General features: G+C 40.4%; 1 protein-coding gene across 1 annotated transcript in view; it reads left to right on the plus strand.

The window, feature by feature from the left end:
• The window catches only part of ATXN2 (ataxin 2), a gene marked incomplete at its 5' end in the record, with an annotated part of 43,744 nt that overhangs the window by 3,334 nt on the left and 24,900 nt on the right, over positions 1-15,510 (plus strand). Inside the window, 4 exons of the mRNA XM_010022933.1 lie at positions 7,467-7,591; positions 8,861-8,952; positions 11,625-11,822; positions 12,300-12,478. Of these exons, the coding sequence (XP_010021235.1) occupies positions 7,467-7,591; positions 8,861-8,952; positions 11,625-11,822; positions 12,300-12,478 (594 nt within the window). The remainder of the gene's footprint in view (positions 1-7,466; positions 7,592-8,860; positions 8,953-11,624; positions 11,823-12,299; positions 12,479-15,510) is intronic.

The raw sequence follows: 15,510 nt of genomic DNA on the forward strand, positions 1-15,510 counted from the left end.
TCCTGCTTTACAACGTGCAGCTCTGTAGGTAAAGCTTTCCAGAATACAGAAGAACCCAGTGAGGAGGCGGGCAAGTGGTCTTAAAATCTTGCAGCTGTGTCTTGAAACTCTCAGAATTAAACAGTTTTACAGGCAGTCTTCACACTTACTGTTCTAATGCCTGACCTCAACACTCTCTAACGACTTTTCTGGAACCTAAGGAGGCTCATAAGTGTAGTTCCTTTGCAGATTTTGGGAGAGGGGAGGGAGCAACAAATCTTTAGGGGTTTTATACTTATATTCCCAATTGCTGAGCTGAAGAATAGAAGCAAATGCATAGCTTGCTGTGCCATGGGGTGAAATGGCCTGTGTGTGCAGTTTTGGGTTGATCAAGAGCTGTCGCTGGGAGCTGAGTGGTTATTGTAACACACGTGCTTTATCCCCATGTAGCAGTGATGTAGAGATGTGTAGGGACTGGTGGACATTTAATGAGCTCTTTCTCTTTTCACCTTGTGTTTGTACATGCATATGTTCTTGCCTCTGTTAAAGCTGAAGAATAAGAGGTTTGTTGTTTCAAGGAATTTGCTTTTCCCAGAAGAAGATGCATAATGTCAGAGCAAATGTAGCATTGAAATGCAGATAAGTCCCAGGTTCTGGATGGGACTTTGAATTTAAATGACACGAGAGCTGTTTTGTAATGGGTCTGCTATGAACATCACTTTAATGTAAATGCAAAATGGGCTCTCCATTACCCAATATTTATAGATTTGGAGCAGATGGGATGAAGAATATACTGCTACTTCTAGGAATAATTACTCAATGCAAGTTTTCTAGAAGAAAATGTCTGCTTCAGGTTGAACAGTTGCTTAGTTCCCTTTATTAGGTGGAATGTCTTTGAATCTAAATCTCATAAGTAAGTAGCTGAAGAGGAAAGCTGAAATAAAGCTGTAGAGACTTGGAGCAAGATAAACTGGAAGGTTGCAAAACTCAGTAACTCGTAGTGGGTAAATCTGCTTTCCATTTTGTCTCAAAAATGTATTATCTTGAAATGACACTTGGAAGCACACATCAGTCTCTGATCACACCTGCAAATTAGAGCAATGAAAGGCTTTCTGCTTCTGGGGAAATTAAATAAGCAAGGATTCAATAGAGTGGAAGTGTATGAATGTGTATGCAAGAACTGTTTGCCTCGTGTTCTTATAAATAAACCCAGATCTTCATGGTAAGCCTGTGTGATTCATAGTAAAAACGGAGTCTGAACTCCTAGGTGAGGAGGTGGTGCTCCTGTATTGGGAGGGATTATTAGTGTCCAGAGAAATTTGACAGCGTTGCTCTTACTCAGGACCAAATACTTCTAAATTGCCTAGCCCTCAATGGTTTTGGCTTTCACAGACAAGTTCATAGATGATTTGGACATAGATGGTTGGAAAGGCAGCTTTGCTCTCCCTTCTTTAACATACAGTCAGAGAAAAGGGCACTTCAGAAGCACTTCGTTGCCATAGAGTAGGGCTTGTTGGGGTCTCTGTAGGTAGTTTCTCCTACGCCTTAGGAGACTGTCAGACTTTTGAGGAGGCCTTGAAGTAAACTTAGTATCTGCGTACGATACTGATTGGGAAGTTTTGGTGCATCCTGGTTTCCTGGTTCAGTACAAGAATCTGCAGTTCTGTGGACTTTTATTCTGGCATTTGCTTCTCTACTGAGCTGGAGGAGTGTGGGCAAGTGGTGCTCCTGACTGTGGGTATTGATCTTCTGACTTGCTCTCAGACTTGAATAGCAGAGATGTTAACTGCATTGTGTGACCACTTCAGACAGAGGATACTGGGAGAGTACTGGGAAAGAGCAGGAGGTGGGGAGAAGGGGAATGGGATGGATTCTTCTTTCAGAGGAGTAGAAAACAGTTGTGTCTGAAGGAATCAGCTGAAATTGTCTGCCAAGGACCTTTTATTGCTATCATACTTGTGCAGCTTTGGAGTGCTGAGCTGATAATTCATCCTGCAGCTACACCAGTGGTGCAAGGGCAGGGGAGCTAACGTCACTATAGGCTTGGGGTGGGTGAAAACACCCTGTTTGGGAGCAGCAGTCTTAGATTTGCTTGTGCCAAGCATGACATTGCACCTTCAGGCACACCAGTGGAAAGAGGGGTGCCTGCCCAGATTGTAGAAATTCGAAGGGTTGGGAATAAAAATAGTAGGTCTGTGTAGATAGGGATGTTCAAAGTGTTTTATTTTTAAAGAATAAATATGTCCCTACTTTCTGGCCCCTTATTTGCAGCCCTACCAGCCTGCACAGACCTTTGTGCTCATGTAGATTCCTGTTAGGCTCTGGAATGAATGGAAATGAGCCACCTGAGGGTCTCTCGCTGTGGAATTAGGGCTTTCTGCAGTACAGGCAAGCTGATGAATGAAACATGCATTGGAAAACTCAGGTGAAATTGTATTAGATCCATCACCCCCCTTTCAGACTACTCTGTCTGCATTTAAATAGGGACAGGCTCTGCATTCTGCATGTGGCAGTGGAAATGGACTGCACATCTCTGGTGTGCAAGCTGAAATCCTTGGATGTACCTTAGCATGTAGCACCTTCCTGCTTCACCTTCTGAGGTGAAGCGCCTACATCTCTCGTAGATCACTTGGGCTGGGTGATTGAAACAGGAGGTTCTATTTCTCCTGTGTTCTACAGAACAAGCTTCTAGCAGTGTTTCCTCTAGCCCTAACTACTGATCAGTCAGCAATGCTGGTTTGCATGAGATTCAAATCTGAGTAAGGTTTCAGGGTTGCCGCCTTGGCTTCTCTTTAAAGACAAGACAATTCAACATCATAACTACTGTTAAAGTAAAAGGCTTCTACAATGTTTTTATTGGTTTTTGGCGCTGTTGCTGCACTCTGAGAAAAATATTACAAATCCAATGAAAAAAGGCAGAAGAGAATTGGCTATTTAAGTTTTTCCTTGAATTAGCATTGAAAGTGGCATCCTTCCAGGGAAAGTGTTGCAAAGGGAATAGCAGTAGGCATATTCTGAACAAAGGAAGGAAAGGTTGGCTCTGCAGAGCTGGTGGTAACTGGTTTTAATGTTTCAAATCAGTAGTGAGTAGTTACAAAACAAATGAGAGTTTACTGTTAACCTTGAAGATGAAACGTCAGTTTACTTTGGACCCTGCTAAACTCGATCAAAGCTTGCAGCGTGCAGCGCGAGCACCTTTGACACATCAGGCCCATTGGTTTAAGAGCATTTGAACTGCAGAGTTGCACTTAATTGCATATGTGTGTTCTTCACCATTAGTAGCTCAAAATACGTTTGTGCAAACATGCATGTTAAAACACTGACATTGATTAAACCCAGACTCTTAATTGCTCTGTTCTGGCCATTTTTTCTTTAACTCATTCAATACTTGAAGACTTTGCCCAAGCTGAGTTCTTCTCTCAGTGTTTGTATTTGATTTGCCTTTACTTAATGTGAATTTCTGTTGCACAGAATTGGCCTTGGGATTTTTTTGTCCTGGTTAGCAGGCTTTAAAACAAGAAGTGAGGTCTCTGACATCACATGCCTTTGCTTAGGAGACATTAAGAAACATTAAGCAGGTACAGAGGCAGTGGGGGCTAATTGAATGTTACAGCTCAAGCTCTTTGGCCAGTTTTCATTTGATCTTTAACTTGGGTTTTACCATGGAGAAAAGGAATTGATTAACACTTTGGCCATGTCAAGGTGTCATGTGAATTGCTCATTCAACAGCTCAGAGATATGAGGCACCAGATAAAGGGGAGGCTGAGCTTGTGCAGTCAGTATCTTGTCTGTTATTACTTTGCCAGTCAGCACTTGTAGCAGCAGTTCATGGTTCAGCTTCCACTTTATTAATATTCTTAAGAGGAGTATTTTTATTTTGGAAACAATTGCTTGTAGAATTTATTTTTTCCTTATGTTCTCAGTTTTGTTGCTCATTGATTTTGGTAAAGCCTTGTTTGACTTTCAGCATTTTTAATCTTGGTGTCGCGTGTGCCTGCCTGGCTGTTTGTTCCAGGAAAATAGTGATCTCTGCCTTGAGGTACCATTCTGCCTCCCTTAAACTTTGTCTTGTTGCTCCTGAGACCATACTGCCTGACTAGAAGTCTGCCTTTGTAGCTTGTATTTCTCCTGCCTCTGGATTTCCTTTGAGTTGCAGAGGTTAAACCGATGTTGCAGTCTCTCTTGTGGCTTTCATCTAAAGTGGGAGACAAATGAAGAGCAGTGGAGCTTCTGTGCCCCGTGATACACTGGTTTCTACTGGGAAACTTAGCACTGACTGTACAGGTCTTACTCAGATCTGTAGCATTCGTTAGATAGTGGGGTTTTTGTTTTGACTTGGGTTGGGTTTTTTCCCCGCGGTATCACTACAGTTTTTAACAGCACTCTGCTTAATGTTTATGTGGCTTTTAAAATCAGAAAATTAGTGGGTTGAGTAGATGTGTCTTGTTAAGCTGGTATTTTAATCACAGGATCGAAAATGGCACAGTTTTGTATGGAGTTTGAAGTCATTTAACAGAAACTAAGGAAATACCCTGCTGAAATACAGATTACCTCCATCAGGTGCTGTCACCAGGCCTCCTAACTCATATTTATCTCATCTCATTGGAGAAGAGTTCCCTGTGCTCTCAGTGAACTAATGTAGAGGCAGATTTCAGTTTCCTGAGTGACATGAGCAGCCTCCAACCTGCATTTGGTGCAAAGTGTCCAACCTGAGCAGATCAGACATGAAATACTGAATTAATGGTGTTGGGCACAGTGGCAGCACTGGTCCATCTGGGTTGTGGCAGTGTTAGCTATGGGGTATTGATAAAGGTAGATGTAGAGTTTCCAAATACAAGTGCCTTACCTTCTTGTTAATTGTGCTCTTTGGTTACTACTTAACTGTGGAATGAGGTAGCACTGTGTTACTGTGTAGTTTCAGAGGACATTTAAACCTATGTTTTGATATAGAGTATTTTAAAGGCTGGTTGTGTGAAGGTAACTGAGAGATGGTTTCTTTTGAGTTGATATACCTTGGAATTCTGTAGGCTATTTGGAGAGGGGGGAAGTTGTGAAGGAAAAAGGGGAAATACATGGGGCTGTTAGTAGGTGGGAACATTTTACTATGGAAGTGATCTTTGCAAGGGGGAAGATGTATGATCAGTTTAAATATGTCTGTGAGAGGCACTGAAAGAGTTGAGCTTTGCATGAATTCAGCCACATAACGTGAACAAAAAAAAATCCACCTGTATTTATATCTGATGTCTTCCAATTTTTTCTCTCTCCGTATCTGTTGTAGTTCCTTCAGAAACAGGTAACTTTCTTGGCAGTCACTCTGTGTCTCTGCATTTTGCCTTTCATACTGCTTTTCTTACCATAATATATAACAGAAACTTACTATCTTTGCTCGCACATTTATGGCACTGTAAAACATGCATGTGTAACTTCCCAGAATCGCTTAAGAGTATCTTGCAGTTAGTTGATGACTTCTCACCCTTGCTTTTTACCTGTTCTGAGCAGTTGAAAACGCAGGGATTGGGACTGTGCATCAGCACGTAGGTAGTACGATGATACAATGACTGTTTCAGCACAGTTAACAAGTAATCCCAGAAAGTGCCTGCTAAAGGCATCATGTTTAGTGATGAGTTAAAATACAGTCTCAGTTGAAAGTGTGACCTCCAGCTGTGTTGGTGCTATCCCAGACCACGACATCACACAGAGTGATGGAAGCAGGTTTATGGAATTCCACGTGAGCCCTAACAGTGTTGTGCCTCCTTAGGTGTCCTCCCTCCCTTTGCCTTTCTTTTCTTGTTTTACTGATTCTTTTGTATTTGAAATGAATGATGAGCTAATAAACTCTTTATTTTTCATCTATCTTCTATAACATTTTGTTTCATCTGAGCTTATTAACGATGCTTAATCCCTTACCCATCGTTGGTCTTTGTGTTGAGTGAGCATTTCATGAGACGGTGCTGAATGTCATTAGGCAGTCTGAGCACAGTTCACGTTTATGACAGATCATAGCAATGTATGTGCAGAACCTCACTGTGAAATTGGGTAAAACAGGAATAAGAAGCTATGTCAGCAGTCTCTTGTGCTTGTTTAAAAACTGTAACATCAGTGGCCAGCTTCATATGTTCTAAATTCTTTTCATGATGGCTTTAAAGTTCATTTGCCTTAGTAAGATCTTTATATCTTGCCAAAAGTTAATTTAAGCCACATTCTTCCGTATCTGGCACTGCCTGTTGGCTTGGTCTCATCTTCTCTAAAGGTCTGAAATGTTTACTCCTTATTGTAGCGGTAGAATGATAATAGGAAATTATAGATTGAAGGCTTACATATTTTAGGCTTATTTAGTTATTTATAAGCTTACAACAAGCTTACTTTGTTTTTAAAGTTCCTTCTCTTGAAGTGTGGCAGCTCTGAGATGTGGTTGCTCACAAATACAAAGCTTGGCTTCCTCGATGAATGGCTCTGTGCATTTTTTACAGCACTTCAATATTGTAGTATTACTCCTTCCTAAGTCTGGTTTGAATGAACGTGAACAAGTGAAAATCAAAGCTCACGATCTTTATTTTTTTTATAAACAAGAGCAGACCCTTTCTGCTTATTTATTTTCATATGTTATTGAGAACCACTATGAGGGTGCTGAGGCGCTGGCACAGGGTGCCCAGAGAAGCTGTGGCTGCCCCATCCCTGGCAGTGTTCAAGGCCAGGTTGGACACAGGGGCTTGGAGCAACCTGCTCTAGTGGAAGGTGTCCCTGCCCGTGGCAGGGGTTGGAGCTGGAGGAGCTTTAAGGAGCTCAAACCAGGCTGGGATTCTGTGATTCTATGAACCAAGAGGTAGAGAGTTTCTGACTCTTGCTGTGGGATTTGGATAAGCTGCTACTTGAAAAAGCTCTTGCAGGCAGGAAAACATCTCTGTTCACCTCACAGTGAATGGTGCACCAGCCTAATGGATAATTGAATTGTACTGCAAAGGGAGTAGAAGCGTGTGCGTGCATGCTGCTGTGTTGAGGAGTTGTGGAAATAGAAGAAACTCAGATGTTTGAAGAGAAAGTTGTAATTTACCCATTTAGGGAATGGGGTTGGGTTTGCACTTGTGCTTTTTTGACATTTGCATAGTATGTTAGTGTGCAGTTGTCTGGGCTGATTGAAAAAGTGCATTCGACAAGGCTTGGGTTTTCTAGAGGAATGGGGATCCTCAGGTAGTCATCTGCTTTTGTACAAACCTGTAGTTTGTGTACTACACTTTGAAATAACTGGGAGGAATTACTGCTATTTTTTAATGTATTAGAATTGAGTCTGTGCTTTCATAGCTATCCTAAGTATTAAGTACCTTTCTGATGTAGTCCCGTTGTGTGCCACAACTACAAGAGAAGGTGAATGATATTTAATGTGCCTGTGATTCAGCTGCATTTGGTTGTTCCTCAGATAAACTAGTGTGTATGTCTTCCTGTACATAACCACATTAATTTCACCCTCGTCCCTCCCCACTCCATTGTAGATGCTTTTACTGATTCAGCCATCAGTGCTAAAGTCAATGGTGAACACAAGGAAAAGGATCTTGAACCATGGGATGGAGGAGAGACCACCGCTACGGAGGAGCTTGAGGCATTAGAGACAGATGTTGTAAGTAATGCTTTTTATTGTCTGTGGCAGTGTGCAGATCAGCTAGTTCCCTGGACATGCCTTGCAACAATTCCTTAATCTTAATCTAGTAATGAACTTTGGACTAAAATTGCTGCCTCCATTGTACGGGTGGATGTTCAGTCTTTGCTGGCAGCTGCCACAGTAGTTTTTTACCATTTGAATAAGAATAGCTGGATTTCAAGTGCCAGTTTTGGCAAATATTGACAAATGGCAGCTGCTGTGGTAAGGGATATGTTTGACTCATGGACTGGCTGAAAGAGGAGCTTTGATTTAGGGCTCCAAATTCAGCAATACACTGAAGTGAGTTATGTTTAATCAGAGCATTCCTGTCTGACTATCACTGCATTTGGAAATTATGGCGAAATTGTGCTTAGCTAACTGTCTCTGAGCTAAGATCAAGGAAATTGATGGGAGTCTGACCCATGACTTAATAAGCACAGATGCAATCTCGGTAGATTATGAATCGTTAGGTGAAGAGTATGGTCTCAAATGACATTTCCTTATACACCATAGCAGTCAGCTCTTACTCAACCATCCATTCTTTTCAGTAAAGTATTCAGACTGCAATATGTTAAAGAAGATAATATTTCTGATTAGAGGAGAATCTACTCATGTTACTGTAGCACATCTTAACTTTGGGTAGAACAGTTATCCTGTCAATTTTAGTGTACATATTGTACAGCTGAGATTTATTAGAATACTTAAGACTGTCAGTGCTTTTATAAAACATTCACAACGTTTATCATTGTGCTTTGAGTGCTGTAATAGCAATTTTACTAAAGTGGGGAAGTTGTGCAGATCAACAGGGGTGTTCTGCCTGTGGGGTGTGTGGCTCACATAATTGCATTAGTAGTGCCTTTGAAAAGCTTGAGCATTTGCCACAGCAAAGGACACTTCTAACGTTCAGAAGTGTCAGTTTGCACTTGTGGAAAAGGCATTCATCTATGTATTTCCTGCTAGCCAGTAATCTTCTAGTACCAGAGTGAGCGTGGTACTTAAAACCCATTATAAAAAAGAACACAAAACCACACAACAAACAAAAAAACCTGGCTTTTGAAGGTAAAATCTGTGCATCTGGTGAACAAATGTCTCTGAAATAAATTGTGGCTTTAGTAACTTTGCTATCTGGACAGTGAATTCATAGGCCCAAAGAAAAGGGCAAAAGGTTTAACTTCTGCCATCAGCCCTTGATTTTGAGGGAATGTGTTTCCAGTGTCATTTTGAAAAACAAACATCATTTTCTTCTAGTCTAATGGATGGGATCCCAATGACATGTTTCGTTACAATGAAGAAAATTATGGTGTAGTATCAACTTATGACAGCAGTTTATCTTCTTATACGTAAGTTCCAAAATATTTTGTTATTAGATTTGTATTTAATGTTCTCCCTGCTTCAACAAACCGTGTATTCTGCAGATAATTTTGCATACTTTCTAAAGCTGTGGAATCGAGTAACTGAAAAAGCAATGAATGAATAGTGCTTAAGAAACCTTGCCAGCCTTCTGTGAATAGTTAGATGTAGTAATCATTATATATTCCCTTAAATGGGCACAAGTCCTTCCCATTGCAACATTTTCTGAAGTTAGGCATGCAGTAATACTTGTTTCTTACAAAAACCTTTATGAAGAAAGTGGAAAATACCAAACTGTGAAACTGTCTTTGCATAGATGCTGTGTCTATAGTTTGTGTTTAACCTAACGGAGCAGTTTCACTAAATCCTGATTTTATTGAGCCAGTCGATCTGGATGATGTTGGAATGTTGCTGATGACTGAGAGGGGGTTGTGTGCTGTGGGTTACTTTTCAGCAGACTTGTCCAGATCTAAACTAAAGTTTTAGTTACAATATAATAACAACTTGAATATAGAAGTAGTACAAAGCTTGCTCTGGCTACTTTGGCAGCGTGGACCTGTTCCCAATAGTCTGCAGCTATAATGTTAACTGCAACTGCAAACCAAATCAATTGCAGATGTTCAGCAAGCCATTGTGAAATGTCTTTAATGTTTTCCCACTCTTTTAACCCCCAAAGTGTAAACTTACTTTTGAATGGCAAGGAATTGCAGGGAATGTTTTGATTTTTATTTGTCTGCAGGTCTCTGGTTCAACAGTTTTATTTCTACTATTTTGTTCAAATAGACCTGTGACATGGTGATAATCAAAGTGCTTTAATCGGCTTATGTTTGAATCCTGGAGAAGCTGTTCTTTCATATACTTCACTGCTCTAAGTACTTTTTGTACTTTTGAACTTTAGTCTTCCATCTTTCTGCTTTATGGATATTAATGGAAAGAGATTAAAACCATGAAGGTGGCTTTAAGTTAATTCCATTGTTTCCTAGTCAAGCAACTTGCTCTGCATCTCAGGCTGCTAAACTGGGAAGCTCTTTTCCTGGTTCTCCCAAGTATGCGACAAGCAGCGGCGTAGCTAAATGCTTATATGTGCAGCTGAGGGATTGTAAAGGATTTGTTGTTTGATTGTTTTCTCTTCCTAGAGCTGAGCAGGTATAGTTTGTTAAACTGCATGAAGGTAAAGTTTGTGTTCTAGCAAGTGTACTGCATCGGTATGTTCATCAGCTGCTGTACATGCTTTTCTCATCACTGGGGTTCGGAACAATTTTTCCCTATTAGAAAACATAAATCCATATGTTCTATCATGAATTCTTTTGCTTGGTTGGGTTGACATCCCTGCTCCCACACATCCCTTCGTTTTTTTCAGTCACTTTAAATAAATGAGGATCCACTGGGGGTTCTCCTTTCTTATGTATATGCTTAATACAGGGCAAGTGAGGCCCATGACTTCAGGTTTGTATGCCTTGTGTTCATGCATAGCTTATTTGAGCCAAAGCTTTATGCTGAAGGGTAAGGCTTTTATTTCATATCCTTGCACTTCCCATTGATAAGGCCAGCAGATGACTGGGCAAAAGCGTGTGAGGAAAAACTTGTGATGCAGTAGCTGAGTGCTGGCTTGGATTTGGCAAAGCCACTTGTTTTCCTGGTTGTGCCACCAACACTTGAGTAATCTTGCATATATTAGTTCATACTTGGCTTGTGTCTCCACCTACTTTCTTTGTTCTTTTTTTATATTATTCAAAATATGTGCAGTCGTGGTTATATAATGCCCAGCATAGCATGGTCCAAGCCTCAGCTGTGTTGTCTATTTTTGTGTAGTTTATTCTAAATTAAGGTTGGATGAAACGACTTTTGGAACTCAAAATTAGCATCGGGGACAAAGCGTAAAGTTGCTTTATAAAGCCTGATACTTAAGCACAAATTAGGTAAAAACCAAAACGATGGATGGACAGAAGGAGTTGCAGGGTATGATGTCCATCCCTCCTTATCTCTCAGTATTTCATTGCTTGTGTATTTAATTCTTGGTGGCTTTCCTAAGGAAGCTACTTATGCTTTTTGCAACATGCTATTACCTAATGTAGGTACGTGGAATGAATGGGTTTGAGGTCCTAGGACATGGCAAGTGAGTCATGGGTTTCTGGTCCCGTGCTCTAGTGTGTTGCATTCATCTTTTCTGCAGTTACTCGGAGCAGGAATTGCTGCAATTCTATGGCTGGAATTACCAGAGGATTAGGAATGTAACTTTAATTTCAGTAGGACTGTGGGCTCTTGTGTCCATTGGGAATGTGTAAATAGCTAAAGAAATTCAAATTTGGTCTCTTAAAGTAGCTTCCTATCTAAACAACAGGCTAAGCCTTTTTATTACTGATGTACTCAACCATGTCAAAAGTTGGAGCCTTTCATAGCTTTAGGGACTGGGGGTTTTGCAAGTCATATGGAACAGCTCTGCACCCTGACCTCAGCTCTCCAGGCAGGTAGCACTGACTTTGCAGCAAGTATCAAATCAGTCCAGGAATATCACTGTACTGAAAAAGACAGCAAGTCTGCTGGCTTAAAAGCAATTTGTTTTACTCTTGACTTGGGTAGAATTAACACTCTGTCATTTCTGTAGCTCCTTTGAGCTTTTGAATTCATTTCTGAGGTTCTTTTCCTTTCCATTGTCTTTTAGGGTGCCATTAGAAAGAGATAATTCAGAAGAGTTTTTAAAACGGGAAGCCAGAGCAACTCAATTAGCAGAGGAAATCGAATCAAGTGCCCAATACAAAGCTCGGGTTGCCTTGGAAAATGATGAAAGAACAGAAGAAGAAAAATACACTGCTGTTCAGAGAAATGCTAACGAACGAGAAGGCCACGGTGTGAACACTAGGTACTTGCATACACTGTCAATAGCAGTTGGATTTAAATGATGTACATGTTTTGGTACAATTTACTCACTGAAACTGCTTTTTCAGCAAGGCTGATGAGGTTAGGAACCTTGTGTAAACAATGCTGTGCTGGTTTTGGCACTCATGCTAACTTGTGCACCTCTGCCTGGCCTGGTATTATCTCTGTGGTGAATTCAGAACGAATTACAGGAAAAGGCAGTGGTTATGGTATGTCATGGGGAATTTCAGGCATTAGTACTAAAGCGTTCAGTGTCTGTGAGCTCATAGAAAGTGGACTCTGTGGTCAGTATCTAAAGCCAATTCATGAGGTGAATGTTAGGTCAACATCTGATAGTGTTTAGAGTTTTCCTGTAGCTTGATTTGAGAAGGATAGAAAATACCAACAGAACATTTGGTCAGGTACTTTTCATTGTCTTTCAGTTCTGTCTTAACACTGATAGAAATTTGCTGTCTTTCAGAGAAAATAAATACATTCCACCTGGACAGAGGAATAGAGATGTCATGTCCTGGGGAAGTGGAAGACAAAACTCACCAAGGATGGGCCAGTCTGGATCAGGCCCACCAATTTCAAGGTCTGGATCCCATTCTTCAGAATTCAGTCCTAACTCTGGAGCAGATCAAAGAGTAGTTAACGGAGGCAAGTATCTGAAGTCTAAACAAATGTGCTTTATAAAATTGCAGTCAATTACCTAATTATGTTGAAACTGCATCTGGTGTGGTCTTAGGATGTGTATTTCATAAGCTAGGTTAGCACTCATCATTTAACACAGAGGTTGTGATTTTGATTTGGGTTTAATTTGCAATAGAACGCACATTTGGCTGCGCTGGAAGTAGCTTTGCAGAGCAGAAATGTCACTTGTTTTCCTCCTCAATCACCTTTGTCTTAGATGATGGTGCTGTATGTGGTTTTAAAGGTTAAAAACTGCTTTGTGTAGTACTGCTGCTAAGCTCAATGTGGAGGAGTAGCAATGCTGACACCTAGTGAAAGCAAGGTGGCAGCCGACGAGGCATCACTCTTCCTTTCTGGTGCATGGATCAATTCTCTTCCCATGAAAAAGAATAAAGCAAAAAAATCAGTGTTGGGAAAGCAAGAGAAGTGATAGGGGAAGAGGAATCAAAGCTTTCTCTCCAAATAGCTATTTGAGTATTTGCTGCTATACACATGGGTAATACAGACAGACATCACTAGGCACTGTATAGCAGGAATTGGTGTCTCATAAACCAAACACCATATTTTTGAGATGGATTTCAGCAGTAGCCTATCCTAGAGGCATCATTTTTCTAAGTGAAAACTGCTATTACATGAGATGGCTGTGAACAAATGATAAATGTAGAATACTCAAGTGCCTCTATCTGGAGAGGAAGTCTGAGAACCATCTAAAGGTAAGTGAGACTTCCTTTTTGAATACAGTCAGCTGTATAAAGGATGTACAACTGAGTCTTGCCCAAACAATGCTAACCTTGACATTCGTTCGTAGTAGTTGTGGTTTCTCTCATACTATTAGTCTGCTGAATGAACAACATATACCTAAAATATTCAGAATGGCTTGTGAATTAAATCTCTTTGATTTGGAAACAATGAGCCCTATATCCTAGATTCAAATATGACATTAATACTTCAGATAACTGCTAAAGGCATAAATGGCAGGATTCAGACACTGAACACCGCTGTTTTTTGTAAAGATACAGTTCCTAGAATTGATACTGCTCATCATTTGGTTTGAAAGTAGCAGTTTGTAGAGTCAATACTATATGTGAACCGCTGTGTGAGAACCTCTAGTAGCTATTTAAGGACCTTGTCAAGAGTGATGCGTACTGTAGAACATATATATGATAGGCTAACAGATCAAACTTTGCTGTCTATTCCTTAGTAGTATTTGTAGATCCTAATTAACCCTTTGGGGAGTTTGTGACATTCAGATGTGAAATTTGACCTGAAGTGGAGGAAATAACCTTGCAGAGAACGATTTTCTCGGTTGCCAAACTAAACTAACCTATCCCCAAAGGGTTAAACATGAAAAATCATTTTGTCATATTTTACTTTTTTTTTTCTGTTGACCTTTTTCCCCATAATTTTTCTTTAGTTTTTATACTTTCCTTCATATCATTTGTTCTGTCAGGTGTTCCCTGGCCATCGCCTTGCCCATCTCCTTCCTCTCGCCCACCTTCTCGCTACCAGTCAGGTCCCAACTCTCTTCCACCTCGGGCAGCCACCCCTACACGGCCGCCCTCCAGGCCCCCCTCGCGGCCCTCCAGGCCCCCGTCTCACCCCTCTGCTCATGGTTCTCCAGCTCCTGTCTCTACTATGCCTAAACGCATGTCTTCAGAAGGTACAATACCACGATTTGTTCATGTTTTTGTTTGTCTTTGTTTAACTCCTTTGTGAGTTTAATTACAAAATTGTTTTTCCTCTTCATTACTTAACCTATAATTTGTGTTTAACTTTAGTTTATCAGACTATTTCTATTAACCTTTTTATTTGAAGAGCTTTACAAAAACAAAATAAAGCTGTGACATTTCCCAAGTTGGTATGAAATAAACTCAGCTTTGTAAACGCTGCTCAGTGTCTTAACTTAACCAACAGCAACATGCAGGACCTGATAACTTGAAGGGCCTTTTTAGGAATACAAATTTATGTAACATATCAAATATTTGAATGCAATTGTTCCACAAAAACCAGTTCCAAATTTAACTAAATCATTGAATTTCCTTTTGTTAAAAACCAGTATTTGGAGAAGTACACTGTGGAATGGGATAGGATAAGCTGCTTCAAAGGCGAATCTGTAGAAGACTTTAGATCTGTTTGCACTGAGGCAGAACTCCCTAGCAGCCAGGGATATGCAGAGAAGGGCTAACCCATGAATCTCCATAGCTGTATGCAGAAGTATCTGAACTCTATTTGTCCTCTGAGGGTACAGTAGGGGAACACATTCTAAAATGTTTATTTAATCTTCGTTAAGTGCACTTAAAAGCTAGCCTGCACAACACTGTCTAGGGCATTGCTGGAAAGTGTGTATTCTTTAAAAGACTTGCCTGTAGATAAACTGGATTGAAGTGTACTTTAGATTCATGGTTAATATAGAGGCTGACATTTAAAGATTTATGTAACCAGAAGAGGTACTTGATACTTTAGAACTTTATCTGAAACCAGAAAGCCATTATCTGAACTTTTCACTATTACTGACCTACATTAAAAGTGAACTGTAATCAGCCACATTGTCTTCTGCTCATACAAGTTTTTCCTTATGAAGTATCAACATTTGAGTCTGATCTTGTAAAGAAAATTGTTTCTTAACATGTAGGAACTGTATTGCTGCTTAGACTTGAGCATAGTTATTCTGTGGCAGTTGGATAAGCTGTTCAGAATTACTGTATTCACTTATGACTTTAGCTTCTGGCATTACAACATGCATGACTGGAACCTTGGGACAACCATAACTTGTTTAGTTGCAATTTTGCTGACTTGTAAATGAATTGTGACCTGCTGCAGGCAATTCAGCCTCAGTGCAGAGTGCTCTGCTGAAATTCCCCAAGAGCATTGGTCAGCCAGCGGTGACTACACTGTAAATAAATGGTTGGTATCACTGACCACCTGACAAAAGCAATGGAAATTTGTTCTTTTCTGGAAAACCTTTGATAGCCTGGAACTGTGCTTACCCAGAGGGAGCT

The sequence above is a fragment of the Nestor notabilis genome, unplaced genomic scaffold (assembly GCF_000696875.1).
Source record: "Nestor notabilis isolate BGI_N333 unplaced genomic scaffold, ASM69687v1 scaffold25699, whole genome shotgun sequence".
Taxonomy (NCBI): Eukaryota; Metazoa; Chordata; class Aves; order Psittaciformes; family Psittacidae; genus Nestor; species Nestor notabilis.